Below are 27,385 nucleotides of genomic sequence, written 5' to 3'. Positions count from 1 at the left end.
AAAACTTTTATACAGGATTTATTCTGAAGGCAAACTTTTAACAGAACCTGTAACATGTATTTAAGTTTAAGAACTTTTATAAAATCCCCAGTTTAATAATTTTTGGGGAAAAAAAACAATACAAAGGTACAGAGAAAAGTCTGATTATGGCAAATCTGATAAATTCATTTGTTAATAGAAAGTTAGTAAACTATAGTGTTCCAAGACATGTGTCGCCTGCGACAGCATTATTAATCGTGGTATTTTAAATGATTCTTACAGAAGAAACGCTCAGATATCAAAGTCCTATCTCTTACAGTTACAAAATCCTAGTGTAACAAATTGGACGGACTAATGAATGGACAGACAGGTGATGAATAAAGTAGTCCCTAAGTGTTGTGGTGTTCAGCAGGCAACACAATAAAATAAGCTTTGAAATTTTTCAACGAATTTGGAAAAGAATCGGTAAACACAGTGTACTTTGTCAAAACTCATATACAAAATCCAACTGCAAAAAACACAAAAATGAAGAAAAAGAGGTCTTCAGTCACAGATTTGACATATCCCATGATTTTGTTGTATGTGCCAATAAGGTTGGGTGAAATACCACACAGCATTAAGGCAGTGGACATCATATTGTGTCTTTGGTATATATGCACATCCTGCAAGTAAAGAGTAAATCAACATTCAATAAATAGTTGAAGTGTCTATTTTGAAAAAGTACTGTGAGAAAAATTTGTGTAGATAAGCAGTGACATAACTATTAATCATACCCATACCACAGAAAATTATAAAGTATTCTTCACACAACTTACTCACAAGATATCATTAGACAAAGACATAGGCTAACAAGAGGTACTGTGAGCAATGCTCACTAAGAATACCCCCCCCCCCCCCCCCCCCCCCCCCGCTTACCCCAATCTCCCAAAGGGTGTTGGTAATAGATATAAACTACCTCTTTTCTGAGTGTAAAAAACAAATGGCATGACAAACCGAACCATATTGCTACTTCGATGTCCAGTGCGCTTGACCTTTGGACCCCAAAATCGATAGGGAACATCTTTATCCCATGGGTAGTCCATATGTATGATATGGTGACTGTAGGTGGAAAGGATAACGCTTCAGAGCCCGGAAACCATATTACTACTTTGATGTCCAGTGCACGTGACCTTTGACATTTTGACCCCAAAATCGATAGGGAATATTTTCATCCCATGGGTAGTCCATATGTATGATATGGTGACTGTAGGTGGAAAGGATAACGCTTTAGAGCCTAGAAACCATATTGCTACTTCGATGTCCAGTGCGCATGACCTTTGACCTTTTGACCCCAAAATCAATAGGGAACATCTTCATCCCATGGGTAGTCCCTATGTATGATATGGTGACTGTAGGTGGAAAGGATAACGCTTTAGAGCCCGGAAACCATATTGCTACTTTGATGTCCAGTGCGCTTGACCTTTGGACCCCAAAATCAATAGGGAACATCATCCCATGGGTAGTCCATATGTATGATATGGTGACTGTAGGTGGAAAGGATAACGCTTTAGAGCCCGGAAACCATATTGCTACTTCGATGTCCAGTGCGCTTGACCTTTGACCTTTTGAACCCAAAATCAATAGGGAACATCTTCATCCCATGGGTAGTCCATATATATGATATGGTGACGGTAGGTGGAAAGGATAATGCTTTAGAGTCCGGAAACCATTGCGTCTACAGACGGACAACCCGATTCCAGTATACCCCCCCCACAACTTGTTGCGGGGGGTATAACTAAAATCATTATCAGTAACGCATTTCTATATGTGTAATGCACCAAGTGACATCAGTATAAAGCCATGGAATTAGGATTATATATTTTTGGGAGGAAGGCAAATATTGATTGAAAAGGACCATGATCTTGTGACAAATGGCCCTTAAGCCTTAAAGGTTATCGGAGTCTAAGAGAGCTCAAAGTAGATGTGTTATATGTTAATGGTACAAAAAAGTATCTTTCATCTTTGAAATTCTTGAAAACTAAATGTCCTCAGTAGTTTGTTTTTTTTAAATCAAAACTCAGAACATTGTCATTTGTGTCAAATATGAACCTCTAATCTCTTTCAGTTAAAGAGTTATGGCCAGGGACAAATACTTCAAACATAGTAAGAGGTGTTTTCAATGATAAACAAATAACCTTGATTTAGGGTTATACATATAGCACACTGTCTGATCATAAATAACCTTTGTTTCAAGTCTTCTAACATCTGCCCATCATAAAGCCAATGCTTTAAAAAAAAAATCCAAATATTTTAATACCTGTGACCTTGACCTTATTTCTTTAGTTCAGGGTCAGGAAACACTGTATGACCATAAGCAACCTTTAACTCGGTGAAATATCCCAATTTTTTATACAAGTGAACTTGATCTAGTAGTGCAGGGTCATAGCACATTGTCTAATGATAAGCAACATATTCTAATATCTCTCCCTTACAAAGTTGTGACCAAAACAATTTTTTTCTATTAAAAAAAAGTAAGAGACCTTGACCCTTGCCACATGACCCTGATTCAGCATCATGATGCATTGCCAGGACTTTTAAGTAACCATCATAATTATGGTAATATGATCCTTTAAAGTCTTTCCATTACAAAGTTATGGTTCAGACAGAAAGAACAGTGGAAGGACATAGAATAGTTGTTTGCAGTGGTGATGACTATGTTTGTAAGATGTTCAGGAGTGAAATTGTAATGCAGTTTATGAGCTATATATGGGGCTGGAACCCACGGCCCACAAACTTCATCATCGTATTAGTAGAAGCCTCCAGGTTCATTAAACTATTAAATATAATCTGACTATAAATGAAATTTGCTATTTGTTTGGATTGGACAATGAGACAGTAATTTTTAAGAAAATAATTCAGAGACATGCCCATGAAATGTCGTTATTTATAAGAATTTGTGTTTGTGTAAAGTGACTGGCAATTGTAACGATTGTGCTCCTTGGAGTTAGTGCCTGTGAAACTTCCATATTTATGAAAAATTTGTCTTGTAAATATGTACATGTACATCTAATTCTAAAAGCATGAATAAAAAGAACAAATAAATACATATTTTCAAAAATCTTTCTATTTATGCAAGATAGAGTTCTGTGTTGTTAAAATCAACTCAATTAAAAATATGAAAGGCAACAGGTCAAAACAATTCCAGGGTGTTGTAAATATGCAATCTGGTAATACTAGAAAGTCTGAACCCCAACGGTTAGACCTTTAATTTCTGGAATTGACTCGACCTTTGATCTCTTGAAGTTTTATTAAGGTTCCTTGAATTTCAAGTTACCAAGAGTCACCTGTAGATAAATATTTATAAACAGAAGAAATTCAGAAAAAGATGTGAAAACTTTTAATCAGGAAAGCTCACATGAGCCAAAGATATTCTGAAATTTACGTTTCACAATGGACAATACAATGCCACAGAAAGAAATAGGTCACTTGAGTGACCCAGAAGACCTAATTTGTAAGATCTGACAATAGATTTCCTAAATTGCATAGTTTATCAGAAAAAAAGTCAGTACATGAGAATGTATGTCATGATTTCTTGCATCGTCGGTAGTCCACGGTCGTTCCTGCTCTCTTACGTCAGTCTTGCTATTGATAGATCAACCATGGGTTACCGGTGATGGATTTATTGTGAAACATCTTAAGTAAAATCAAAATGAAAAGTAACAAGAAACCTTACCTTTAGAAAATTATTTTTGAATAGGTGTAGGCCTGTTTGAAATGCAGTAAATGGTAAAAATACTGACTGAAAAACAAAATTACACATTATTAAGTTAAGTTTACACGTGTAAAATAGTTCAAAAAGAGTTTTTTCAGTAATTCAGAAAGTCATGGATATCAAATATGTTTGAAATTTGACTTGTTCTCAGTTCATAATATACTTTGGGGGATTACCCCCCCCCCCCCCCCCCCCCAAACGGGGCATAACCCTGGACCAACTTGGGGCCTAATTAAGTTAGCCCCCATATCGATGTCCCATAACATTTGGTCCTGCTTTTTAGGCTATCGGCCCAACTTGCACATTTTCCAGATATATCCCTGGAGTTGCACTGTGAAATACACATATCAACACTTCATTGCATGTTGTCCATTAGGTATGATCTTGCAGTGAAAAAATCTTTTCCCCCTAATTTGGCCTCCTTTGTAATTTTCTGATCTGTACTTTGGCATTTGTTTAATTTTTCTTTAATTGCAATCAACTAGAGATAATACCCCAGGGTGGGACAACTCATAAACTTGTATGAAAACTTTAATAATAAGCTATATCTTTTACATTTGGTAGGGTAAAGAAGGAAAACTTGGCTATTCACAGATTGACCTTTTGCTGACTTTGTAAAGGGGGATAATTCAAATCACTGTTTGATAGGAGGATTTAAACTGAACAAGTGCCTTTCATATATGTCATAAACTCACCTCAAAATAAAATAAACCATATCCAGATTTTAAAACCATACGACTGACAAAGGCTATTAACATACAGCCTAGTATGCGATAAATTTCAAAGAGCTGACTTTGGGAGTATGTAGATTTTTGAACCGGTTGTTGAACTGTACACTGTGGTGGTGGCACACTGCTGCTTTCTTGCGGAACATCGCCTCTTTGTAACTTTACTGTGTTCTGAGTCCTTCGTTGTCTGAGTTCATTTTGATGAGGACTAGATTTTGGCATTTCTTTTGAATTTTCTTCATCTGATTTCTCGTCAGTTTCATCTGTTTTCTTCTGAATTTCGATAACTTCAACTTGACTCTCTGTTTTCTCTTTAAATAAATATATAAGAATGTTTTAAAGAATGATTACTGTCAGTTGATTTCAATACAAATGGTATTGTCAACAGCCAAAATTTCAAAAAGACCAATCTGTATGAGTAACATATCCAAGTTCTCCAGCTAGCTTGCATTTTGATGCAGCACACCGGTATCTTTTGACAGCTGGAATTTCCAACAGAAATGAAAGAAGAATGTAAACGTAAAAAATAAATTTCATTTTTGAAAATACATGAAGGTATGAAGAGCAACGCTTCAAGCCAGCATACCTTTCATGAAGGGTTAACACGCTTCATCAAAGATGCCAGCATGAAACATCGCAGTTCATACCCTCAAGTATATTCAAAAATGAAATTTATTTCTTAAATGTCTCCGAGTTTTGATGTATGAATATTGTTGCTACATGCAATACAAATATGACCTTTCATTAAATATATGTATTTACTTGGTGTTCTTAAAAGATCAGATGAGCTGACATACTTATCATACAGATTGTTTGTATGAGCTGTGTATAGAGTATACTGATGTAACACAGATTGTTTGTATGAGCTGTGTATAGAGTATACTGATGTAACAGATTGTTTGTATGAGCTGTGTATAGAGTATACTGATGTAACACAGATTGTTTGTATGAGCTGTGTATAGAGTATACTGATGTAACCCAGATTGTTTGTATGAGCTGTGTATAGAGTATACTGATGTAACCCAGATTGTTTGTATGAGCTGTGTATAGAGTATACTGATGTAACACAGATTGTTTGTATGAGCTGTGTATAGAGAACACTGATGTAACAGATTGTTTGTATGAGCTGTGTATAGAGTATACTGATGTAACACAGATTGATTGTATGAGCTGTGTATAGAGTATACTGATGTAACACAGATTGTTTGTATGGGCTGTGTATAGAGTATACTGATGTAACACAGATTGTTTGTATGAGCTGTGTATAGAGTATACTGATGTAACACATATTGTTTGTATGAGCTGTGTATAGAGTATACTGATGTAACACAGATTGTTTGTATGAGCTGTGTATAGAGTATACTGATGTAACACAGATTGTTTGTATGAGCTGTGTATAGAGTATACTGATGTAACACAGATTGTTTGTATGAGCTGTGTATAGAGTATACTGATGTAACACAGATTGTTTGTATGAGCTGTGTATAGAACACATTGATGTAACACAGATTGTTTGTATGAGCTGTGTATAGAGTATACTGATGTAACACAGATTGTTTGTATGAGCTGTGTATAGAGTTTACTGATGTAACACAGATTGTTTGTATGAGCTGTGTATAGAGTATACTGATGTAACACAGATTGTTTGTATGAGCTGTGTATAGAGTATACTGATGTAACAGATTGTTTGTATGAGTTGTGTATAGAGTTTACTGATGTAACACAGATTGTTTGTATGAGTTGTGTATAGAGTACATTGATGTAACACAGATTGTTTGTATGAGCTGTGTATAGAGTATACTGATGTAACACAGATTGTTTGTATGGGCTGTGTATAGAGAACACTGATGTAACAGATTGTTTGTATGAGCTGTGTATAGAGTATACTGATGTAACACAGATTGTTTGTATGAGCTGTGTATAGAATACATTGATGTAACACAGATTGTTTGTATGAGCTGTGTATAGAGTACATTGATGTAACACAGATTGCTTGTATGAGCTGTGTATAGAGAACACTGATGTAACACAGATTGTTTGTATGAGCTGTGTATAGAGTATACTGATGTAACACAGATTGTTTGTATGAGCTGTGTATAGAGTATACTGATGTAACACAGATTGTTTGTATGAGCTGTGTATAGAGAACACTGATGTAACACAGATTGTTTGTATGAGCTGTGTATAGAGTATACTGATGTAACACAGATTGTTTGTATGAGCTGTGTATAGAGTATACTGATGTAACACAGATTGTTTGTATGAGCTGTGTATAGAGTATACTGATGTAACACAGATTGTTTGTATGAGCTGTGTATAGAGTATACTGATGTAACACAGATTGTTTGTATGAGCTGTGTATAGAGTATACTGATGTAACACAGATTGTTTGTATGAGCTGTGTATAGAGTATACTGATGTAACACAGATTGTTTGTATGAGCTGTGTATAGAGTATACTGATGTAACACAGATTGTTTGTATGAGCTGTGTATAGAGTATACTGATGTAACACAGATTGTTTGTATGAGCTGTGTATAGAGAACACTGATGTAACACAGATTGTTTGTATGAGCTGTGTATAGAGTATACTGATGTAACACAGATTGTTTGTATGAGCTGTGTATAGAGTATACTGATGTAACACAGATTGTTTGTATGAGCTGTGTATAGAGTATACTGATGTAACACAGATTGTTTGTATGAGCTGTGTATAGAGTATACTGATGTAACACAGATTGTTTGTATGAGCTGTGTATAGAGTATACTGATGTAACACAGATTGTTTGTATGAGCTGTGTATAGAGTATACTGATGTAACACAGATTGTTTGTATGAGCTGTGTATAGAACACATTGATGTAACACAGATTGTTTGTATGAGCTGTGTATAGAGTATACTGATGTAACACAGATTGTTTGTATGAGCTGTGTATAGAGTTTACTGATGTAACACAGATTGTTTGTATGAGCTGTGTATAGAGTATACTGATGTAACACAGATTGTTTGTATGAGCTGTGTATAGAGTATACTGATGTAACAGATTGTTTGTATGAGTTGTGTATAGAGTTTACTGATGTAACACAGATTGTTTGTATGAGTTGTGTATAGAGTACATTGATGTAACACAGATTGTTTGTATGAGCTGTGTATAGAGTATACTGATGTAACACAGATTGTTTGTATGGGCTGTGTATAGAGAACACTGATGTAACAGATTGTTTGTATGAGCTGTGTATAGAGTATACTGATGTAACACAGATTGTTTGTATGAGCTGTGTATAGAATACATTGATGTAACACAGATTGTTTGTATGAGCTGTGTATAGAGTACATTGATGTAACACAGATTGCTTGTATGAGCTGTGTATAGAGAACACTGATGTAACACAGATTGTTTGTATGAGCTGTGTATAGAGTATACTGATGTAACACAGATTGTTTGTATGAGCTGTGTATAGAGTATACTGATGTAACACAGATTGTTTGTATGAGCTGTGTATAGAGAACACTGATGTAACACAGATTGTTTGTATGAGCTGTGTATAGAGTATACTGATGTAACACAGATTGTTTGTATGAGCTGTGTATAGAGTATACTGATGTAACACAGATTGTTTGTATGAGCTGTGTATAGAGTATACTGATGTAACACAGATTGTTTGTATGAGCTGTGTATAGAGTATACTGATGTAACACAGATTGTTTGTATGAGCTGTGTATAGAGTATACTGATGTAACACAGATTGTTTGTATGAGCTGTGTATAGAGTATACTGATGTAACACATATTGTTTGTATGAGCTGTGTATGTAGTACTGCATCATCAGAACTCACAGGTTTTCTCTCCATTACACAGCATTCATCACGGAGAGAAAACCTGTGGGTTCTGACAAGTGTAGTACTGACTCAGTAAAATATACCTGGTGTTTCCTCTTCGTCTGTCAGATGTTTTCCTCTGCATAATAAACACATCTTTCTGTTTCCAAAATTTATGTTGCCACACCTGTAAGAGATGATACGTATATCACATACATAGAGATACATTTAACAAAATAAGATACACTATACACAGCACTGTACATGTACTGCATCTCTCTACTTTCATTTTGCTTTGCGAATGCAATAAGCAGGGCACACTGGATGAACATGTCTGACATGTACAGTGTATTTGTGGTTTATTGATACGTATCAGTTGAGACGTCAATAACATTGGTATTTTCAACACATCAATATATAACATTAGTAGGATCTAACACGAGATACATGAACCCACTTTGTTTCAAAAAAACCATATGAGCTCACCTACCTATCAATAAAATGATATACATGTAGTTCTACTTTGAAGATAAAGGATTATGGACTATAATGGCATATTCACCTGGGTCCCCTTGTTCATAAATACAGTAGATGAGATTCATGTTTAGAATACATGTATTGGCCATATATAATAAGCCAAAAACTGTGACTGGGTGACTTTAATACACAAAATGTCTAGAATACTTGCATTGTAAATTATTTTGACAACTGTTGAATTTTGTAAAGACCCTAGAAGATTCCTCTAGTACGAGTAATTTTTGCCCTACTCTATAAACCAAAACGGCCATATTTCATAAAAATCTGTACCTTCACTGCCTATAGCTACATAAATATAATTTTCATAAACTGAATATACCCTTCAAACTTGTATTACTTTAATACACTTCAAAGTTTTACAATGAAGACTAAACAAAAACAAAAAGCAATCTGTACTTTAAAACTTAATAGCCGAAGAAGTTATTTTCGCATTAAACAACAGATCCGAAATTTGGTGGGAGATACAAACTCCACCAAAACTGGAACAAATGACAGTCCGATGACATTAGCAAAGACTGACTGCCCTCATAACAAGTTAAAGTGATCAAATTTTGTTTCATTTCTTGTGTATTTGCTGGAATGAAGGCCAAGTGAAGTGACTATGACTAACACCTACATGTAGGTATACTCCAAACTACACCATTTCAATAATCATTAAGATTCTTTTTACTACTGGTAAATGGCACATTTTCTCCTTTTGACAAAAAAAATGAGTATTTCTTCTTTCAGATGTAAAAATTTCCCTTCAATATTGTAGAAAACCCCTAAATTGGAGAAATTCCCTGCATAAGATCGTATATAAATTTTAACAAAAATCCATTTCATATATTCGATTATCCTTTTCTATTATTATGAAAGTCCAACAACATAAATAATAATCCGTGATTAGTCTCATTTATACACCTACTCTGCGTTATTGTGATCTGAGAAGGACTGTCCGTTCACATTTCTCCGTGTTCAGAAAAGTCCACCAATCAGAGACCTTGCTGTGTATTGTGCAGAAGTTCTTCAGTTATTACGGTGAGTGTTGTATTATTTAAATAACTTACTTGTCACACTGCCACTGTGGGCTCTCAGCAGTTTCTTCTGATCTGCCTTCGACATTCTCTTCACCTGTATAATAAGTTTGCCGTTATATATTATTAATAAATACATATACATGCATATCAATATCACTTCCATGAAAATAGTGTAGACCATATTGAAGGATGACAAATCTAGTTTGAAATTTTGAGCTCAGTGCAATAGAAACCTGCACAGTACATATACTCAAAGGTGCTTGCTGTGGCATATTATCATCTTAAAAATCATGTTAACATCAATAACTTGTTTTACATTGTATATTATTGTTTTCATCATATAAACATGTAAAATTATATATAATAAGTACATTTCATCTGAATTATTAGATTATTGTGTAATTCATAATGCATTTTTGATAAGGAACTCATTTTCTATTACCAATAACTGTATAGTACCAGTAGTGTAAAATATACTTGGCAAAGGGTCTTGTAACAAGAGGCCCATGGGCCACATCGCTAACCTGAGTCACCTTGGCCCATATCTGAAGACTTTCCATATATATTTGCATATAAAACCTTAGTCCCTATTATGACCCAGACTACCCTTTGCAAACTTGAATCTACACTATGTCAGAAAGCTTTCATGTAAATGTCAACTTCTTTGGCCCAATGGTTCTTGAGAAGAAAATTTTTAAAGCTTTTTCCTATATTTGTATGTAAAACTTTGACCCCCACCCCCCACTTGTGGCCCCATCCTACCCCCCGGGGGCCATGATTTGAACAAACTTGAATCTGCACTATGTCAGAAAGTTTTCTTGTAAATATCAGCTTTTCTGACTCAGTGGTTATTGAGAAAAAGATTTTTCCTATATATTTGTATGTAAAACTTTGATCCCCTATTGTGGCCCCATCCAACCCCAGGGGTCCATGATTTGAACAAACTTGAATCTGCATTATGTCAGGAAGCTTTCATGTAAATCTCAGCTTTTCTGGCTTAGTGGTTGTTGAGAAGAAGATTTTTAAAGTTTTTCCCTATATATTTGTGTGTAAAACTTTGATCCACCCCTTGGGGCCCCATCTTATCCCCAGGGGCCCATGATTTGAACAAACTTGAATCTGCATTATGTCAGGAAGCTTTCATGTAAATCTCAGCTTTTCTGGCTTAGTGGTTCTTGAGAAGAAGATTTTTAAAGTTTTTCCCTATATATTTGTATGTAAAACTTTGATCGCCCCTTGTGGCCCCATCCTACCACCGGGGGCCATGATTTGAACAAACTTGAATCTGCAATATGTCAGGAAGCTTTCAGGTAAATTTCAGCTCTTCTGGCCCAGTGGTTCTTGAGAAGAAGATTTTTAAATGACCTCACCCTATTTTTGCATTTTTGTGATTATCTCCCCTTTGAAAGGGACATGGCCCTTCATTTGAACAAACTTGAAAGCCCTTCACCCAAGGATGCTTTTGGCCAAGTTAGGTTGAAATTGGCCCAGTGATTCTGGAGAAGAAGTCGAAAATGTGAAAAGTTTACGGACACCGGACACAATGTGATCAGAATAGCTCACTTGAACCTTCGGTTCAGGTGAGCTAAAAAAAACTAAGGCTAGCAGAGACAAATAAGAGTAGAATTTCCTTCAACGTTAAAGAATATCAAATGGTTGGTTAACGTTATACTGAAAGATTAAAATCTTTATTAAATAATATCTATTAAAAGATTCAAAATTAAAAATATCATAGTACATTGATATTTTCATTTCAATAACCTTACATATCAAAGTTTGACCTTTATGCCCTTAATTGGTTTAGGACCAAGTCCTGATAGTGTCCAGGGTGTGAAGCCCCTGTGCTTTTCTGTATTTTAATAATGAAATCTGACATACATGTGTAAAAATTTCTAGTACACATGCTGCAATCTAATTTGGCAATAACCTGTGATTTTTTTAAGAGCTAATCATCCAATCATGTTTGATAATGATAATGCAAACATTCAGCCATCAGGGATTTTTTAAAGGGAAAGGCAACCCTAACCACATTGCTGCCTTTATGAATAAAGTATTACTTACTGATATCGTGAATGACAGTCTTTAACAACAAAAATCCTTGCTTAACAATTAAATCAATATTAATCTATCTTATATTTCAAATTACCCGCCCCTAAGAGAGTGGCCATTGAAGTTTAATTTAATACTTCACATCATCGGTTCCGGTTTATTTCATCAGCAGCACTGTAATCATGACAAGTCACGAACAGTTAAGTTTGGAGCCGTATAGATTTGAGCCCGTTCTTTCACAAGAAGAACTTAAGAAAAGAAGACGTTCAGTCGAGTCGCAGACCAGGTAGATGGTACTCGTTTCTTCATACATGTAAATGTCTTAAACCTCAAATTGTTATTACACAAATGATGGATCCACAGTTTACATAGTATTTTCTTTTTAAATAACTTTGTTAGTTCAGGAATTTCGGGGGGAAAACTTTTTTCACATCTCCCCTTCGCATAACTGCTTGACAGGAAGGCATCCACCTATTTACAATGTATATAGGCCAAAAAAATAGGTTTACTTCAGAATTTGGAAGCAAAAATGTAATCTGTGGGCCTGTGAAGAAGATTTATGAACGATTTGGCTACCCTGCTTGATTTGTTTTCATAATTTGGGCATTTCAAAGCAAAAATTGGGGAAAATACCTGCTTTTTAGCATTGGGAATGGGGCCTTATTTCGGCCATGCATACCCGATACCCTCACCCCCAAGATATTTTGCTATATAGTAAAGCTTCCTCCTTAATCTGGACATCATAAATGATTTTGGGAATATGCGAATTGGCCTTGTTAATTTTTTATTATTGTATACCATTCATCATATATGCTGGGCTTGATAAATCATTTCATTGTTTAAAGCTCCATCGTACCATTGCTCACTTTGATATGTGTATTTATTGTGTATTCACCCAGGCATGAACAGGTGGAAGATTGAAAAGAGCTATGGCTAACACAAACAAGCTGCAATCTATTACATTACAATTAATGAGTAATCAAAAATATCTATTACAAATTACTGCAAGTGACAATCGATTACGATTACTCAAAAACGACTACCCCCATACCTGAATTCTTGTACATTATAATCCTACCTCTTCAGTGGCCCCATCCAAGCCAAAGGGATGATGGTGTCAACTGACCAAAGAATGCATAAACTACAATGCATTCTTTACATACTACTTTGATAAACAGTACGTTTCTGGTTCTTGAGAAGATTATCTGAGAGTTTTACTACATTTTATATGTATTAATCGAAACCCTAGCTGCAGAACTGTAGCTCTCTGAAAAAATATTTTGACGTAACAGAGAGCTACAGAGCCACCCCTTATAAAAACCTTCGATTTACGGCGCACAAAAAGCTGCGCACGGTTGAGGCCTTATATCGTTGTATTCTTGAGTTACTGTCTCATAAATTTAATATCAAAAAATTCTTAACATATTTTCCTACTATACTTGTGTCTAAACATACCTTCAAATATTCATTAAAGCCCCACACGACCTGAAAACTCCCAGCTTCAAATGATTTCGTTTGTTGACGTAGCCATGTTAGGTAGCCGGTCAATTCGAATCCTGATTAATTTCCATACTTGCACAATAACGTCTAGATGTGAACTAATATCCCCACAAATATTTTAGCTAAATATTTTAAATCATATATCATCCCAGTGCCTTTAAATAATAATTATTCAAATAGCTAAACTCACGACAATGCGGCTTTCATTAGTCTGGTCCGGTCTCCATCCCTGTCACACGAGTGTTAAGGACTTTAGTAGCATTTTCATGAATCAAGAGCTTATTTTACCTTTAGAAAAACTTTATTTTTTAATTTCTATAAATTATTGGTATTGATAATAAATGAAGAGCGAATACATAACATATAACGAATTTTATGAATATATACCAAAAACAACAGGGTACGAACTGACCCGGCTACCTAACATGGCTACGTCAACAAACGAAATCATTTGAAGCTGGGAGTTTTCAGGTCGTGTGGGGCTTTAATGAATATTTGAAGGTATGTTTAGACACAAGTATAGTAGGAAAATATGTTAAGAATTTTTTGATATTAAATTTATGAGACAGTAACTCAAGAATACAACGATATAAGGCCTCAACTGTGCGCAGCTTTTTGTGCGCCATAAATCGAAGGTTTTTATAAGGGGTGGCTCTGTAGCTCTCTGTTATGTCAAAATATTTTTTCAGAGAGCTACAGTTCTGCAGCTATCGAAACCCCTGCTGTGGCCCCACCCTGGCCCATGGGGTCATAGTTTGAACCTATTCAATACCCCCTAATTATCTAATTATTATTCTGGTTATTGTTGTTTTCTCATAATGAGACTTACAAGAGTGGAGTTTCCTTACAGATTCAAGGAAACATACAATATCGCCCAATTTTTGCAATCATATTGACAGGTAATCTCAGCGAGATTCGTCGAGGCTGAATATCTGGACTGACGCCTAGCCTGTATCGTGTATGATGTATCCAGCGTCGACGAGATTACTCGCCGAGATTAATTGACAGTCTGACTATTGAGTTTTAATATATATTCTACGTGAATTTAGATGTATAATTACTGTTTTCATCTTCTCCTCTTTGTCGACTGTAAAGTCGATTTATCCTCTTATCCGCATTTTCAAGAATCCTCTTTCTTCTAGCTTCGCTCCTTGCCTTTGCTACAGAATCCGCCATCTTTAACGATATGTTTTCGTATTTTAGAAGTAAATTCAATAAACAAGAATGATATCCATTTTTTCAGGATCTATCATTTTGTTTCATTTGCACTCAATTAGACCCACTTAAATATCATTTAACGAGCACAATATTCCTAATATGGTATTAGTGCGAAACTGTATTCCATATGTAGGTCGAACGTAAACTGAAAGTTCAAATAGAAAGTAAACAGACCGCATCAGAAGGATGGCTATGGTCGGAACACAGGAGCTCGGTTGTCAGATATTGAAGTTTTGTATTATTTGTTCCCGAATAATAAATTGAAGTTTTGCATGATTTGTGTCCGAATAATAAATTATATAAATAAAATCCACCACCAAAATCCGCTTTTTTAGAGGTTTTAAAAAAGGTGTACCATGTACACCTTTTTTAAAACCTCTAAAAAAGCGGATTTTGGTGGTGGATTTTATTTATATAATTTATTATTCGGACACAAATCATGCAAAACTTCAATTTATTATTCGGGAACAAATAATACAAAACTTCAATATCTGACAACCGAGCCCCTGTGGGTCGGAAAGGTGCAGGTCAATCGGAACTCCTTGAATGTCTCGCGCACTCGACATAGATGTCGAGTGCTCGAGACATTCGAGGAGTTCCGATTGAGGTGCAGGTGCAGGTGCTGCGCATTAAATACCAGAACTAGCAGGATTGTAGGTCTGGTTAGGTAGAACTTATATATCTGACCCAGAACTCGAATTGTGCACTGTGCATAACCAAAGCCAATGGACTTATACACTGTTCACAGGAGCATCTTATCCGCTCTGTTCTCTATCACACATATAAATACATTATATTTATATATGTGTGATAGAGAACAGAGCGGATAAGATGCCCCTGTGCACTGTTATATAAATATATATATGTAACTCATGTTTTAAAAATATAAAATGTTGAAGACTATAAATGATGTATGGCCCACAAGGTTTTGACACAATCTGAGCAAACTGGTATATATAGTGTATACTATCAATGTATCAAAACCCTGTGGTATGGCCAGGGATTTTAGCTCACTGAGCTGAAAGCTCAAGTGAGCTTTTCTGATCACCCATTGTCCGTCATCTGTCTGTCTGTCTGTAACCTTCACATTTTTCGACTTCTCCAGAACCACTGGGCTAATTTCTAACTTGGCCTTGAATGGCAATAAATCATCTATATAGTGAATATAAGTCCTACTTTAGAAAATCTACTTTAATTTACTGAGCATTGTAGGTTTCTACCAATAAACTGTAAGCATGTTGCAGTTACTGATTTCAGGGGGAGAGGGAAGCTAAAATGGTCATGCTTAAAAAAAAATCTTCATTTGTTCTTCAGATGTTTAATGAAAGATGAATTGAGGATACTGCGCTGTCTACCAAAATTACAGGTACAATGTATAATTCATGTGGGGAAGGGGGTGGGGGTGGGGGGGGGCAATGATTAAGATTCAAACTTCAACTTTCCTTCTATTGTAATTGAATGTATACATATTTAGAAAGATCATAAAGCTGTGCACAAAAGACTCCAGAATGAGGCTTAAATGCTGAGACTCCCTGATAGGTCTATGTATAGGCTATGGTAATCAAGGTTACCGTCTAGGCCTGTAGGTCTCTGGTTTTGGAAGTATTACATAAAGAATACATAGTTTGTCTGTCTACCTTCTCTAGTAGTATTTAAAACTAGGGCTTTCCTATTTTACAGACTGTTTGTATACGGGTATAATTGAACATTTGAGAAAATAACAGTTTGTTGAACTTTTTCAGTTTTAAAGGAAACATTACAATGTGAGTACATATGGTTTGTCCATTTAATTCCTCTTACAGTTTTCAAGCTAAGGCCTTTGTAAATGACTTGAAGTTGAAGATGTGCTTATTGCAAAGATTTTTATTCTTCTCAATTTTCTGATTTTCTTGATGTTTGAAAAAATTATAGGTTATTGAACGTAGTCAATTTTGGGAAAATATTTTACATACAGATAGAGCTCTTGGTTTGTTTATCTACATACAGTAAATGTCATAGTTTCTAAGCTAGCTAGGGCCTTTTACTCATACAATGCAAAAGACATTATGTCACAGCTTGATGGTGCTATAAGTACTGAATACTAATATACAATTATGGACTGTTTAGCAGGGAGACATCACAAATTATCAGATCTTAATAGGGTTATCACCTGAGGGTGCATAGGTGCCCTCAGGTGATAACCTATGCACCCTCAGGTGATAACCCTCTCGGACCTGATAATTTGTAATGTCTCCCTGCTAAACAGTCCATAATATTTTATTATCCTGAAGAATCTGAACATTAAAACAGAATTTTTTTTTTATCAAATAGTTATTGACTTGTACCACACAAATTTTTTTAATTTAAAACATCAACAAATTCGTAGCAACTTTTTCTGCAGAAAATTCCCAATAAATTTTCAATGGTTTTCGAGAGGTGAATTAAATCAATGTTGCCCTCTACTACATGCAATAGTTAATTGTTTTACACTCAATGCCATACATTTATTAGATGTATGTGTTAAAGAAAGCAAAACACTGAAGTTTGAGAGAGTTAAAGGAGCAAAATCTTGAAATTGATTATGACGTCACAGTAGAATGACGCAAAAACATGACATCAAGGTAAACATTTCGTAACGTATTTCAAAACAAGAACGTAAACATCAAGTGAAATGCAAAATTGCAAAAGAATGGGAATATTTTTCTTCTTATTTGTCATTTTGACCATTAATGTTGACAATGAAGTCACAATTAAAATTTATTGATTAACGATCCCACATATTTTTAATTAATTTTTAATAGTGCTATCTCACTTGTGCCATTAAAATTTATCTTCTGAAAGGAGACAACACAGTTGTCACCCTGCACATGAGGGAGACATCACAAATTGTCTCCCTTCACATGACCAGCCCTCAACCAATGAAATTGACTGTAATATTCTGAAGGATAATAACACAACTCGTGGCACTTTTGTCATGTTTGCTATCGGTAATCAATGTCATATAAAACAAACTCCTGAAGAAAAACATCCTGCATACATGCTTGTGACAGGCATATTACATTATATACCAATTTCGGTACTGAGTCTTGTCGTCAAATTCCTATGAATGGTACTTTGTAGGAATTAAGATCTGTAGTATAGTTCTGTACATTGGTTTTCAAGGTTAGATATGAAGTCAAGATTGTTAAAAGGAGAATTCTGAAATATTTTTATGAAAGATTTTTATAGTTACATTTCTTATATATTTTCATCATACTTTCAAGATTTTTTGTTTTCAAGAAGGATCGAGGTTGCTGGAATGGATTCAGTCTTGCGTGAATTGTTAATTTATGTATCTTGTATTTAAATGCACATGCTAGTTTATATTGATTTTCCACAAACATCTTAGTTCCAAATGGTCTTCAAAGTTAAATATGATGTCACCAGAATGGAAATTCCTTGTGATCTAATAATAGTCACAGGAATGCTATGTTACACAGTGTGAGGGGATGCCCCACTCTGCAAAACCCTTATTTGATAGTACTTTGTTAGCTAGCCCACATGACTAGTCATCATTTAATGAATAAATGTCTAGGATTTTGTTATATATGGGAGATAAAAAATGACGGAAACATGGAGTAATCTGTATTATCAGCTGATCATGCAGAAAATATGCAGATATGCTTTCCTTCTTTTCCTATCCCTCATAATACAAAAACCAAGATATTTATTTCTTTTCATTAATATGTTGTAATTTAGAAATTAACATATAGGTTTTTATGTAAATTTGTAAGGTCATTGCTGTTATAGAGAATTAAAATACATTGAAACAACATAAATTTATTACTCAGACAAAAGATTCGGTACATGCAAGTATCTCGTAGAATTGCTGGCCTTTAAAAGGGCGTTATCTGTATTAGTAATTGTCACCAAATATTGAATTCAATGAAAATTGCTCTATAATATTATATATTTCAGTAATAACACCAGTATTTTATTATTTCAATTAAACAATAAAATGCTTTCTTTGTTGTTTCATCAGGTGATGAAGGTAGCTAGCATTGCAAAAAAAATTTGCGGGTTATGTAATTTTTTTTGCAATATGTCATTTTTGCTACTTTCATCACACGATGAAACTACAAAGAAAGACATTTTATTGTTTATATTCTTATGCATTGTTGTAAAATATAAACTAGATTTAAGTGCTAAAATATCATATGGTTGACCCATTCGTTACATTAAACAGAACAGTCAATGCACCCTTTGACTTTGATGATGCTCCATATTTGGTAATATTTACATTCACTGAATCTTTTCTCTTATATTTCTTTTGAAGTTGACATTTCTTTCATCATGCAAAAAATACATATTTGTTGCAAACTAGTTCGATCCGGTTTTCTAGTACACCTGTCTGCAAAATCATTACCAAATAGGGAGTGTCATCAAGGTCAAAGGGTGCATTGGCTGTTCCATTTAACATAATAAATGGGTCAACCATATGATATTTTAGATCTTAATTCTAGTTTATATTTTTAAATAATACATAAAAATATAAATATAAACAATAAAATGTCTTTCTTTGTTGTTTCATCAGGTAATGAAGGTAACAATCATTGCATTTCCTGCAATGCTAGCTATTTTCATCACCTGATGAAACAACAATTAGGAAACATATTATTGTTTAAATGATTACGCAGACAGGTGGTATTAAAAAACCAGATCGAACTAGTTTGCAACAAACATACATTCATTGTCGCAGATGAAAGCAATGTTAATTTCAAAAGAAATATAAGAGAAAAGATTTAGTGAATGTAAATACACTTTTTAACCTCAAAACACTGGTATTTTGGTGATTAAATAATTATGTATTGTCTTGCAAGACAATTAATGATTATTCCTTATATTTTTCTTTACACTAAAAGCGGTTATCTAATGTGGTTTTATTAGGTTTTTCTTGTTTTTGTAAAAAAAAAAAATTAAAAATTTTCCAGTCATATATTCCTATGCCATCGAGAGATTTTGAGAAAAAAAATGGTTGCCATCACTTTCACAGCTAATGCCCCTTTAACTATACTTATGCTACAAAAAATCTAAATATTTATCAATCATACTGGCTATGATGAGTAATTATCCGTCTTGGCCATTAAAATGTATATGCTTTGACAAGAAGTGATGGATTGTTTAAGCAAAAATGCTTGTTGTCTGTTATGACCATGGCCTAAATGGCAAAACTACTAAAGGCATGTACCGATATGGACATGCATTTCAGATGAAAAAACCCTGCATAATGCACTCTTGATGTGCTTGTACACTCTGTCATTGATTGAAGATAAAGTGAAAAAAAAAAGTATGACAAGCATGGAAATGTGAACATGTCATAGAAAAATGTAAGAATATGGATTTAAAGAAGTCTTTTATTGGTTATTTCAAATGTATATGCACATGACTGTTTTCTTCCTTCAGAATTGAGGAAGTACTTGATCAGGGATGCAATATGAGTTGAAGATTACAACACACGATACACAGCGGTTACAGGTATTTATATAATTTGTTGTCCACTGTAAATGTTATTTGTCATTTTAAAAAAATGATGTTATTTCTTTCAAAATATGGTATGGCTGTTGATCTAAGTGGGGTTAATCACTGGTGGTATTTTGGGGTGTTTTTTTTTTTTTTTTTGATAATCTTTTAGATGGTTATAAGTTGAAAATTAGAATCTGTTTTTGAAGTGTTATTTACAACTTCTAATAAATATGTATATATGTATAATAAGTAACCCATGAATATCACCAGTAAACAAGATGACCCCAGGTGCTAGTACGCATCACAGATGGAAAGAACACTTCCCACACATTATTGCAGATTAATATTCATTGCTAATTAGCAGGCACTAAGACACTCCTATTGATAGAGTGGGGGGATTTTTTATACCGTTGAGTGTACACTTTTTCGGCCATAACAATCCTGTTGTAAAATAAGTTGTTGGTATCGTCAGAATGTCTGCCCAAGTTGTCCACACAATGCTATGTAACAGGACAGGGATTACATCATTTCTCAGCAGTGTGATTGTGTAGAATGAATTCTAAGTAGTCTAAGATTGACGACTGTGTAATTTTAGTTCAACAGATCTGTCAAAAACTAGCGGAGCTCTGTACTCTGTAATTCTCATGGCTTGAAAATGTATGCATGGATTCGGATTTAGAGATGCCCGATATTGAGAAGTTTCTTAGTGATTTTCTTGTGGAGAACAGACACATGTATATTTAGAAATATACAAGATAGAGGATCAAAGACTTAAAAAAGATTGAGTGAGTTAATCTATTTATATAATTGTATGTCTTATAAAGTGCTTATATAATCTGTAATGATAACAAGTAGAGTAGATTGTTTTAATTTATTCTAGTATGTGTAGTTCTGTAATAAATTAATTCATTATTATATAGTGTCCATTAGTGTGTCAGAAATAGCTTATATGGGAATTACTGATAATGAGAAGGGGCGTTGTTTTCTATATGTAATTTTATGATATTGCTAGCCATAGCTGATTATTATTTTCTTTTTCGGAAGAGAATTTACATATCTTCCCTTATGAGGAGTGTGTATATTTTACATTGTACGTCTGTAGGTCTCTTGGGCAGGTGAAATCGTCAGTTTCGAACACATTGAACTTTTTGTGGTTTTAAGCAATATAATTATAATGACGATGATGCATGAGTGCTGTTTATATTTTTATTTCCGTTTTTTTAATTTCTTTTCACCAATGACAATTAGCTTTTTGTTTGTGGTGATTAGTTATCTTACATGCAGTAAACGATCGTCACCTCAATGATTCACTCACCAGGATGGGGGCATCGTTCCTGTTGGTTTTTTTATTCTTTCCAAATTTTATTAAAAGAATATACATTGTTGAGAATACATCATACATGTAAGAAGAGACTGAATGTTTATTATTGTTTTTTCGTGCTGAATGTTTAATTACCACATTACTTAGGGGTGTGGAATCTCGTAATAACCTCTATCTGTTTGTATTTTCATGTTTATCAGTATATATATCTGTCTCTTGAGGTTTAAGTTTTTATCAAACTCAATCATCAGATCTCAACATCTTTGATGATACAAACTTCACACTGGTGTATGCAAAGTTTTGGTGATTTGAGTTCAGTAATAATTTGTGGTGGATCAAAGGGGGATGGGGGGTGGGGATTGACATATTTACCATTATCCTAAGATGCCTTTTGGTGAAAATATACCTTTAATGGTAGAGTATATTTTTAGAAACCATTAATTATCAGGTGTGTATTCCGTGGTGTACATGAATCTTTATGACCAAATATAGATTAAAATAAAGGTGAACTAACTTAACTTTGAAAGTATCTAACCACCCACCGAGTAAAACAATTAGTCATACTATATACCAAGTTACCTCTAGAAATCTAAAAGTGGATTAGTGTGTGATGTAGAATTTTGTAAAGGTATATATAAGGAAATCTCAATTTCTGAAGGGATGATTACTTGAAAACAATGAGATAATGGTGAAATTGGGGGAGGAGGGCACATGACACCCACCAGTTTGGTGAGTCAGCAACTATGCTTATAATTCATATTGAGATTCATAAAAATGTACTTGTGTCAAGAAGTAAGTTTAAGTAACTGATAAGTTATTTCCCCCACAAACTTCCTGAAATGGATGACAAAGTAGTATAATGAACCTAATAATCTTAATGTAGGAAATGATATCACTGCACTGTTTTGATATACTGGTCATCTTGGTCATCAGCTTTAAGTAATGTAAGTCGTACATGGTAAGCACTCTAATAAATTGAGTATCAGTTACATTAAATCCAACGTTATATTTGTGAAAACATAGAGTTGTATAAGCCTGATGTATTTTGTTTCAGATTAAAGGCAGTATGGACATGACTATAGAAATCCTCCTGGCAATCTCTCTGAGCCTCTGTTTGTTTGGCCTGGTACAGGGACATGGTCGTCTGATTGATCCCCCTAGCAGGTCCAGTATGTGGCGCTATGGATATAGAAATCCCCCCAACTACAATGATAATCAACTGTACTGTGGAGGAGTACAGGTAATATTCCTATATATACAATCGTTGACACAGCAGTTAAGATATTGATTAATGGTCTGGAGTGCCATATTGGTATGAATTGGTTTTAAAAATGTCTTCATTAGGGCATACAGGTTACATCATCAGTAGTCTCCTTTTGATATGAAATATTTTTGATAGATCAGAAAACATGGAATAAGTGCAGGGTCATTGGCTAAATAAATTCAAACATGTTTTAGGTTTTTTTTAATGAATACTGTTGCATGGTACTGTAATATATATAGAAAAGGAGGACGTTTTTGGCTGGAACTGGAATTGAACATGGATCCCAGTTAGGTGATTAACCACTGAGCTATCCAGGCCAATATCCATGATCTGTATAGCCTTAACTACTACATTCCTCCCTCCTTTAATTTGTCTTCACCCTCGAAGACACACAACCCAGATTCTTTTGCCCCTGACGAGACTTTTACCTGAAGTCCAGGGATGGTCAGTGGCACCAAATGTAATATATAGGAAAGGAGAAATTTTTTGGGCTGAACCAGGAATTGAACCTGGGACCCTGCATTACTAGTGAGGTGCTCAAACCACTGAGCTATCCAGGCCAATATCCATGGTCTGTATAGCCCTAACTATTACAGTACACTATGTATATGGATTGCAGTGCAGGTCAATATATGGTCATGGGCGTCCAGAGAAAATAAATATCGTAATAGGACAAAAATATATCACCAAAGGACTGTATCTGACAAAATAAGAATAACTTAAGTTGAGGGTTGAGCTTTATGACATTACAGGAAGGTAAATTAAAATTTGTTGTGTCTCACACAATGGAAAGTGTGCATGAAAAGTAGCTGTAATAATTTACTTGTAGTCTGTTGTTTTATATTCATATTTGGAAATAAAGCTGCATTACGTAATGCAGAGGTATAGCTGTCACTTCCTAGCTGGACTTGATGAACTACAAGGTCAATAGGTCATTTTGTAAGATGTTCAGTGATAGCCTTATGAATTCTTGATGTATAATGTTAGATACGGTAAATTATATTAAGACATATGTCACTCACCTGATATCATAAGTCATCTGGTGGTGGAGTGCTGCCCCTGGCGCTCAAAATCACTGCACACTTTTATTGTCACACAAGCAACTATAGTCTGATAAATTAATCAATTTTGAAAGTCAGTGTTGTGACAGTATTGTATTCTTATAAAAAAAAGTAATTTTCTTTTGATTCATGTAGCTGTTTTCAAAACAACGAGTTCAAAGTTTCTCAAAATATTTCAAGTTTGGAATCCCCTTATCATTATTTTATTCAACTTAGTGGAAAATCAATTAAGGTATTCAATGTGTAATGACCATATTTCATATCTAATAAATGGATGGTGAAATTTTTGTAATCATGGTATCATTTTGAAGGGTTCATCAAATAAAAATAATCCACCGTAGGAATTTTCAAAATTTTGTTTACTGCTTGATTTATTTCACCTAGGATTTAACATTGAAGTATATGGGAAAAGCATGTTTTATTACAATATTTTAAAAAGAAATTATATTTTCACACAAATCTCTTGGTAGAAAGTTACAAACACTTTCTCTTAGTGAAAATATGAAATAAAATTAATCATTGACCACACACATTTTTAGAAAATTAGATTTTTCTTGATTTTACAAAGGGCAGACAACTCTTCCAAAAAGTCTTAAGTGCAAAAAGGTCAGCTTCTAATCATTTACCAGTCATGTGAATTTCATCTGCTTCACTTTCATCATTATTTAACAATAAACATTTATGTTGATCTAAATCCTTCAAAACTGTTCATTATCCTTTCATTATACATGGAATACCTTAATACCCTAATTTTATGAAATAACAATTAAAAAAATTTTGTTCAATGATTTGCATACTCTCTTTGAGTTACTAATAGTGCACATTAATGACACACCTGGATGAGATGAGGCAACATGCACACCTTTTGTCAAAGAATAACATAAATTACTTATTTGTTTTTTTTTCAAACTTCATGAAAAATTATAAATGCATTGGGATGTACTAATTTTTAACATTTGAGATAATAATTAGTGTTAAGATGTCTGTATGCTCTGTCATTAGATGTTTGGACTCCTTCATTACAGATTCAATATGAAGTGAATGGTGGAAGATGTGGGGTGTGTGGGGACCCATTTCAAGGACCTCTGGACAACGAACCAGGAGGAAAATACGCAAATGGAATCATTGTTTATTCCACAACTGTTGGTGCTATCATGCCTGTTACAGTGGAACTCACGGCTCCTCACAAAGGCTACATGGAATTCAGACTCTGTCCAAATGATGATCCCAGGAAAAAAATTACACAAAAGTGTTTGGATGATTTCTTGTTAACCATCATTGAGTCCAAAAGCACAAGGTACCCAGTGACAATAGCTGGGAAGTACAAGTTTAAACTGCAACTTCCTGAAAGTGTCAGGTGTCGTAACTGTGTTCTACAGTGGAGATATAACACGGGGAATAGCTGGGGAGTGGATCCAAAAACTAACAGAGGGTGTATAGGCTGTGGTAATCAAGAACAGTTCTATGGATGTTCTGATATTGCTATAGGCTATACTGATTTAGAACCCGGATTCTCTCTGATAACTAACCAGATGAGTAAAGGAGACCCCATCTATCAGCCTGGTGTGCCCACCCCACCACTGGTTCCCACTGAACTGATGACATGGGGACCAGGTTCTCCAGAAAGTGGAGAGGTGGATCCAGTTGTTGTACCTGGCTCTAGTGAGTCCAGCTCTAACGTGGCATACAAAGTGTACAAGAATTTCTTAGACTTTCAAAGCCAGTTTCCAAACAAGTACGCCAGACCATGTGTCTGCCATTCTTGTGTTGGCAAAACTTGTGTGTGTGAATGTTTTGAAGGTGACTTTTCTGCTTCATCTACAAACCATCTCCAAAGTTATCTAATGTTAACTGTGTTTGTTATGTCATTTCTATTACAAAGAGTGCTGTATTAAGAGATTCTGTGTAAAATGGATTTTATGTCAGTTTTTCATTTTTGATACAGGATTGTATATGATTTTAAGATATAGATTGGGCCCACCAATCATTATGAACCAGCTATACTTGACTGTTAGCTGTAACATGTGAACTATTGCAGTTATCTTTTTTTTTTTCAATAGTTATCTGTCAATATCTGACATTAATGAAAAATTCTACTTGGTGACCTTCGCTTTTTTTTGCTTTATGAATAATGACCTTGGGCAGCAAGAAATTATCTTATGATTGGTTTCCTTTCTGTGATATTCACAGAATTTATTATACATGTAGTTCTATAGACTTCAATGTTAAACTGATTAAGTCTATCGAAGGAAAATATTATAGGCTTTGTTAAAAAAAATGTGAGTCATTTTTATATGTTCACCTTCAAAATGATATAGTGGTTGTAGTGGTCTACCCCACCAATCAGTTTATTAATGTCTGACTCAATGCAATATAAAAAATGATATATGCGTACAGTGTGCAGGAAATCCATGTTACAGATTGTATGATATGGCAGATCTGCAAACTGAAATTGAAATAAAAGGACTTTAACAAGGAATTGATGTCTTCTGTCATACAATCAAGTACAAAATGAGTTCAATTTTCCTTTGAAAATTTGTAGAGGCATATATTGTATTCTACATCTGATGCAGTCTGATTAAAAGATAAGATTCTAATCTACATATGAAATTATCTTGATATCCCCTCGCGATTTATTGTGTGGAGATATAGTCACGGGCCCCTGTGAGTGTGTAATACTGAGCATGTTAAGACACTCCTTTGCCATACATTTTGCTTCAATGATTTCATACTTGGCATCATGTAGCTTTGTTATCATTAAGAGAAGAACCCTATTGATTTTGGGGTCCAAAAAGGTCAAGGTCACAACAGGACTATAGAAAAAGCTTGTAGACACACTTTTTTATGTGTTTGTCTTTAGAGGGAACATGTTATGGTACAGGGATGTCTGTACATCCATCCGTTCAGGGTTTTCTGTTTTTACTATTTTCATTTCACTATCACATATCAAGCTGAAACTTGCTACGAGTGTAGCTTCTTTGTGGATAACTCTACCTCATGTTGTAATCTTGACCTTGCGGGAGTTTTGCCCCTTAATTTGAAAATGAATGTTATATGGCGGCTACTGTACATATTTGTCTAACTCCTCCCACAATTTTCAAGTGAGGACCTTTAAGCTTCAAGTCAGTTTTGAGGAAATATTACATAGAGAGTACATGATTTGTCCAACTCCTCCCAGAGTTTTCAAGTGAGGACATTCTTATTATACAGAGTGGATCATATTGAAGATGTGCAGGTGGTAAGAATTTTGATTTTCTTCTATTTTTGAAAACAAATTACACATTGATCATGCATGGTTACCAGAGGTAATTTTTTTTTTAGCTGATGTTGTTATGTTGAATCTTCCCATATATTCCATGGCTTTTTGTAACATACATCTCTCTGAGAATATGCACTTCACAGAGAATATCATGTAATAGCATAAACATATAATTTCCAGATACTTAATTTTAAGATACTTGCAAAACACAGATTTCCTTGAAACCATTCATAAGCTGATAGATAACTTTACTTGTACTTGGTAATGATGATGCTGATTCTGTACTGCATGATACTGACGACGTCATAATAGCTGATATCAACGACTAGTCCGAAAATCTATATCACATGTCAGACCGGCGTGCTAAAATGCATATCAATCCAGGAATTACGATTTTGCTT

At 34.6% G+C, this 27,385-nt stretch overlaps 2 protein-coding genes across 9 annotated transcripts; one reads left to right on the top strand and one right to left on the bottom strand.

Annotated features, from left to right (window-relative positions):
* LOC125669294 (guided entry of tail-anchored proteins factor CAMLG-like) lies at positions 1-23,938 on the bottom strand. Of its 2 annotated transcripts, none has more exons than XM_056162976.1 (7): positions 23,687-23,938; positions 14,442-14,556; positions 9,862-9,925; positions 8,380-8,462; positions 4,426-4,769; positions 3,692-3,757; positions 1-641 (listed from the first exon to the last, which is right to left on the bottom strand). In XM_056162976.1, the coding sequence occupies exons 2-7, from the start codon at positions 14,554-14,556 to the stop codon at positions 471-473; spliced, it is 843 nt and encodes a 280-aa protein (XP_056018951.1). In that variant the 5' UTR covers positions 23,687-23,938; the 3' UTR covers positions 1-470. The 2 variants fall into 2 exon arrangements, with proteins under 2 accessions (XP_056018951.1, XP_048759719.1); XM_048903762.2 differs by lacking the exon at positions 23,687-23,938 and adding an exon at positions 14,773-14,794.
* On the top strand, positions 14,769-26,204 carry LOC125669290 (uncharacterized). 7 transcript variants are annotated; one of them, XM_056162974.1, is made up of 5 exons: positions 14,769-15,265; positions 15,913-15,964; positions 20,020-20,091; positions 22,455-22,640; positions 24,751-26,204. In XM_056162974.1, exons 3-5 carry the CDS (start codon positions 20,044-20,046, stop codon positions 25,618-25,620), a joined length of 1,104 nt encoding a protein of 367 aa, XP_056018949.1. In that variant the 5' UTR covers positions 14,769-15,265; positions 15,913-15,964; positions 20,020-20,043; the 3' UTR covers positions 25,621-26,204. The 7 variants fall into 7 exon arrangements, with proteins under 7 accessions (XP_056018949.1, XP_056018948.1, XP_056018947.1 ...); XM_056162973.1 differs by having other exon boundaries at positions 15,175-15,251; positions 15,913-15,982; XM_056162972.1 differs by having other exon boundaries at positions 15,179-15,265; positions 15,913-15,982.
* Positions 26,205-27,385: the final 1,181 nt, after the last annotated feature.

This window comes from Ostrea edulis, chromosome 4, assembly GCF_947568905.1.
Source record: "Ostrea edulis chromosome 4, xbOstEdul1.1, whole genome shotgun sequence".
Taxonomy (NCBI): Eukaryota; Metazoa; Mollusca; class Bivalvia; order Ostreida; family Ostreidae; genus Ostrea; species Ostrea edulis.
Note: the sequence above shows the minus strand (reverse complement) of the source record. Positions and strands in the feature narration are given on the sequence as shown.

Bases quoted from the DNA above. Each gene is read 5' to 3' on its own strand.
- LOC125669294 (XM_056162976.1), bottom strand. From the start codon at position 14,556: ATGGCGGATTCTGTAGCAAAGGCAAGGAGCGAAGCTAGAAGAAAGAGG. The intron at 8,463-9,861 runs GTAAGTTATTTA...CATCTCTTACAG, and splicing joins CCACAGTGGCAGTGTGACAA to GTGTGGCAACATAAATTTTG. The intron at 4,770-8,379 runs GTATATTTTACT...ATTTATTTAAAG, and splicing joins AGACGAAGAGGAAACACCAG to AGAAAACAGAGAGTCAAGTT.
- LOC125669290 (XM_056162974.1), top strand. From the start codon at position 20,044: ATGCAATATGAGTTGAAGATTACAACACACGATACACAGCGGTTACAG. The intron at 20,092-22,454 runs GTATTTATATAA...ATTTTGTTTCAG, and splicing joins ACGATACACAGCGGTTACAG to ATTAAAGGCAGTATGGACAT. The intron at 22,641-24,750 runs GTAATATTCCTA...CCTTCATTACAG, and splicing joins TGTACTGTGGAGGAGTACAG to ATTCAATATGAAGTGAATGG.